The sequence below is a fragment of the Cariama cristata genome, unplaced genomic scaffold (assembly GCF_000690535.1).
Source record: "Cariama cristata isolate BGI_N322 unplaced genomic scaffold, ASM69053v1 scaffold1842, whole genome shotgun sequence".
NCBI classification, from domain to species: Eukaryota; Metazoa; Chordata; class Aves; order Cariamiformes; family Cariamidae; genus Cariama; species Cariama cristata.
In genome coordinates this window covers 1-4,558 of record NW_009603022.1, presented here as the reverse complement: position 1 = coordinate 4,558, position 4,558 = coordinate 1, and the positions used below count along the sequence as shown (strand labels likewise).

The 4,558-nt window shown below is 49.7% G+C and overlaps 1 protein-coding gene across 3 annotated transcripts in view; it reads left to right on the top strand.

Moving 5' to 3' along the window:
- MICU1 (mitochondrial calcium uptake 1) overlaps nt 1–3,143 on the top strand; it is a 97,913-nt gene extending 94,770 nt beyond the window's left edge. For all 3 annotated transcript variants that reach the window (XM_009694987.1, XM_009694986.1, XM_009694985.1), the window contains 2 exons: nt 795–884; nt 2,983–3,143. In XM_009694987.1, the coding sequence (XP_009693289.1) occupies nt 795–884; nt 2,983–3,143 (251 nt within the window). The remainder of the gene's footprint in view (nt 1–794; nt 885–2,982) is intronic.
- Nucleotides 3,144–4,558: the final 1,415 nt, after the last annotated feature.

The following is a 4,558-nucleotide window of genomic DNA, read 5'->3' as shown; positions in this document are numbered from 1 at the left end:
CCAGCCCAGTGAGGGGTTTTGTTTTTTTTTTTTTCCCCTTTATGCAGCAAAATCTACTGCATAACCCCGCTAGATTGATAGCTCCGCAAATTGCTCTTTTCTAGAGGCGTGAATAAAACTAACACTCGCTTCTTTGCTGATGAGCTCAGCCGCCAGTCTCGGGGTGGGGAAGCGGGGGGGAGTGAAATAATTCGTTACAATTCTTTCTTTTATTGCAAGGTTAACCTTGTCTGCTCGCTGCAGAGCCTGTCGCAAGGAGAGGGTGGATGGGTTCGTTTTGTGATTATTGGCCCTGGGTTGCTAAGAGGAAAATTGGGGGTTTATTATTCCCAGCTTGTTGGAATAGTTGGTTCATAGAGTATCATCTTTGCAACACTGTCAGAAGGAACTGCCTTGGTGATCAAGCCCATCAGGAGAGGTTTCCCACCTGGTGTTTGCTGTATTGCTGACACTTCTGATTTTTGTAACCAAGGTCGGGGGGGAAACCATCTCATCTCAGTGTTTTTAATGTTTATCTTGAACACACAGGTATCAGCATGTCGGTGCTCACCAGCAGCCTCTCCACACCCCGTGCCGTGTTGCAGTAGGAAGGCAAAGGCTTTGAGGAGCCTGGTTTTGAGGCGTGTGTTGAAAGGGCTGGGGATGAAGCTTATTTCAAGCCTCTCTAGATATGATGCGTTTTCATAAAGGCAGTTTTCTGGGGAGGAACAAGGATCTTCTGCTCCTCTGCCCGCGTTTGCGACGGTTGAGTGATCACGACATCTCGCTAACCTTGTGCCCTCCCTCTGTTACAGTGACGATGCAGCAAGTGGCCAGGACAGTGGCCAAGGTGGAGCTCTCCGACCACGTGTGCGATGTGGTGTTCGCGCTCTTCGACTGCGACGGTGAGTGACCCCAGCCTCGCCCCATTCTTCTCGGCCAGGCTGGGCAAAAATCCGTCTGGGGGAAGAAATACAGGGGGGAAGAAATGCCAGCTGTGAAAGCTTGCCATGACCTTGGCTCTTCTTGCCGTGCTACCGTCCGCTCTTTGGTTTTAGATCTGCACTGATGCTCCTGCCCTTCTAGGAAGGGTACCTGATGGTACCCAGCTTCCAAGATGTTGATCTTAAAGCACTGGATCGAAGCGTTTGGCATGCACAGCTTGTTACACTGCTGCTTCCCTCCGCCCTCCCCTAAACTCTGTTTTGTTCAACAAAATGAGCTGTTGTGCTCCAGTGTTGGAAACGAGCCTATCTGGTACTTCGTTATCTCCAAAGTCCTGGACAAATATCGGCTTAATTAATTAATGGCAGCTCTGTCCCCTGCTGCGAAGCTTGTTGCTTTGCTGGCCCCCAGAGGATGCGAGTGCTTTGGGGTAGCTTGTTGCCACGCTGAAGCAGTTTTGGGTTGGTTTAATGAGAATTAGTGGAGTCTTTGCCACCAGGGGATGATGGCAGCAATTCAGACTTGAAAAGTAGCAAAATTTTGCATTTGCCCAAAACTGTGAAGCCAGAATGAGAGACCCTGCTGGTGCCCTGCTTTTCCAGCACAGTCACCGGGATCTGGCAGCTCTGAGCAGCAGCAGTGATGTATAAATAGTTGCTTGCTTTCTGATACAAATACGAACATTTAAAAAAATCTTTAATTATTTTATTCCTTGTTGTCCCTCTTAGTTTCAGCCCCACCTGCTTCTTTGCACCTTTCTAAGGTTGCATCTCGTTTTATTTTTCTCTGTGCTTCAGTGCCACTTTCTGATACGATCTTGAAGCCAAATGATCAGGCTGGAGATTAGAGTGAACCAAAGCGTAGCCAAATATTCTCCGTTTGCATCCTCTCATAGGAGAATCTGCTAAATATTTTGATAGCAAACCTTTGGGGGGAAAGACTGGTTGCTAGAGGAGTACCTGTAAGGAAAGAATCAAGTGGAAAAGCAGGTGCAGACCTTTTATTTTATTCTTTTTTTATGTGTGTGTTTTCACTCTGTCAGTGTTTATAGACATTACCATGCACGCATCAAAAACCTGCAGCACCAGAGGGAATTTTACTCATCCCTTGATAGTTTGCTGGAATTTTGCTGCCCAGATTTGCATTCAGATGTAAGGCAGGAAAAAAAGGTCTCAAACGAAGTAACTCATTCATGAAGTATAACGATGTGGTTCCCCGTACCAGCCAGAGAGATTCTCTCCCCTTTGACCTGGGGAACCGATGGCACTGGCGGGTTTGTTTCTTGAGGGCTGATGTCACTGGTATGTCTTCTGTGCCCAAAGGTGAGTTGCTTTCCTGTGCTGCTCCCCAAAAGCTAAAATCAGCTGTGCGCCATAGGCAGGGGAGCAAAACAGGCAATGGGATACGTGCAGTGTCATGGCAGGAGGCATCAGCACATCAGCCCCTCAGCAGACAAGTGTCAGGCTGTCAGTCACGCCATGGCTTGCTGCTGTCCCCTCCGATCAACCAGCACCCTAAATAAAAAAAAAAAAACAAACCAGACATTTTAATTTCTTGGTGGTTAAGCAACTAGGGAATAAAATTTGCCCCAATTTACTATAATCTTATTTTTAACATAAATTTAGTTGATATAATTCTCAATAACCTAACTAGATTACTTTAATGAATCTTCTCTTCTGCTCCATTAAGAAAAATCTGTGCTCTGTTACCCTGTGCTCCTGTAGATTCCTAAATCACTTAAAGCAGAGAGTTTCTTGCGGGTGCATGGGCATTTACTTTGCATTTGCTTTTCTGTCTTCAAGCCCCAGCGCTCCAGGCCCTGCAAGACGTGGTGGTGCCAGGCTAAGCAGGGCGAGGGCCCGTGGGGTTCGGATTTAAATGCTGTGGTTCGGCAGCCCTTGCTCAGCAGGATATTTTGGGAGGTTTGAAGCCAAATGTGATTTCAGTCTCTGCAAGAAATGACACTTGTGGCTGCTGCCCTTTAAAGTTAGTGCATGCGGGGAGGAGGTTATTGCTGAGGTTTAGTGTTTCTAATTTATTTTTTTTTCCTTCTCGCAGGGAATGGTGAGCTGAGCAACAAGGAGTTTGTTGCCATAATGAAGCAGCGCCTTATGAGAGGCTTGGAGAAGCCCAAGGACATGGGCTTCACGCGACTGATGCGGGCAATGTGGAAATGCGCCCAGGAGACGGCGTGGGACTTCACCATGCCCAAGCAGTAGCAGCGTCGGTGAGGACCCCCCAACTTCCCTGTCTCAGCCCTGCCACCACCACCGACGGGCGAACACCTCTGCTGCGGACACCTGCAGGGTGGCACCACGCTCTGGCGAGGCCAGACTGTTCGTAACAGGAGATTTTTGTAAATCGAAGTTAGAAATCAAAGCCTGTTGTATTTGCAGCTTCTGCTTGCCACTAGCCCCTTGATAGTCCTCTCTCTCAGGAAAAAGAAAAGGACTTTTCTTACTGCCGCCACCTCCACTTCGTGATGCGCCCTGCCTGCGGAGCTGGGCATCGAGCAAGCTGGTGGGGCTGCACCCAAATCACTTTTACTTAATGTTATTACAAAATGGCATGGGGTTTATTTTAATTTTTAGATTGTTCCTAAGAAAGAAGCCGTGGGATTCCTGGATAGATCGTACCGGTGGGACCTAGGAGCAGTGGCTGGGGGAGCCCCGGTGGCGGGAGCAGCCAGGTGGTGGTGAGAGCACGCCAGGATTTCGGTCAGCCAAATGCTCTGTGGTCCCCAAGCCTGTTGGGGGGTTGGATGGGATGGGTGCACCCGCAGAGGGGCTGCTTCAGCTGAGGCGCTCCCTCTTGTGAAAGAGCAGTTAAAAGTAGCAGAACAACTGTCTTATGCCTTGCATAAGCAACCTGCTGTGGGAGATCTCCAATTATTTTTTTAAATGGGGAAAATTAAATTCTCCCTGGGGAATTGCCGTTCTGTAACGGGAATGGGCTGAAAGATGTTATTTACCGAGTGCTGTCCTCTCTGTCAAGTATCGTGTAAAGATATTGCTCACAGCAACATGACTCGTGGCTCATCGCTTTCGATTCCTTCGGGTCTTTACCTAAGGCTGGGAGCGAGTCACCGGAGATGGGGTGTTTTGGAAGAGGGAGAAAAAACCTTGACGATTTTCCAGAGCTAGAAAGAAAAACCGCTGGCGAGGCCTGAGGTGCTGTATTTGCTGTCCCGTGTTGCCAGGTTTGGGATAGCCCCGTCAGGGATCTGCCACAGCCTGCGCGTTGCAGAGAGGGTGTTTAAAGGACAGCCAGGAGCTCCAGGCTTTCTCTGAGGGGATAAACCACTTTTTCTACAATATTTTCATGCCGGGACGTGGATCCTGCTGTTGGGGATCGCTCCCTTCTCCTCTCCGGCGTTTCCCTGCCCGTGCAGGGTTGCTGGCTGTGTCTCACACAGGTTCCAGCGAGCAGCACCGATCCTGGGGGGCACGGGCAGGGTTCTTGCTGCCTGCGCCCTCCACCGAAACCTTTCCCGTCTCGAAATTCTCACTTTTTGGAACAAAACGAAGCCTTTTGCATAATGGCCCCGCCCACCTCCCCGCCCACCGCGCTCTCCCCGCCCAATGCGGGCGGAGGCAGGGCGCCCGTGACGCCATCAAGCTGCGCGCGGCTCCGC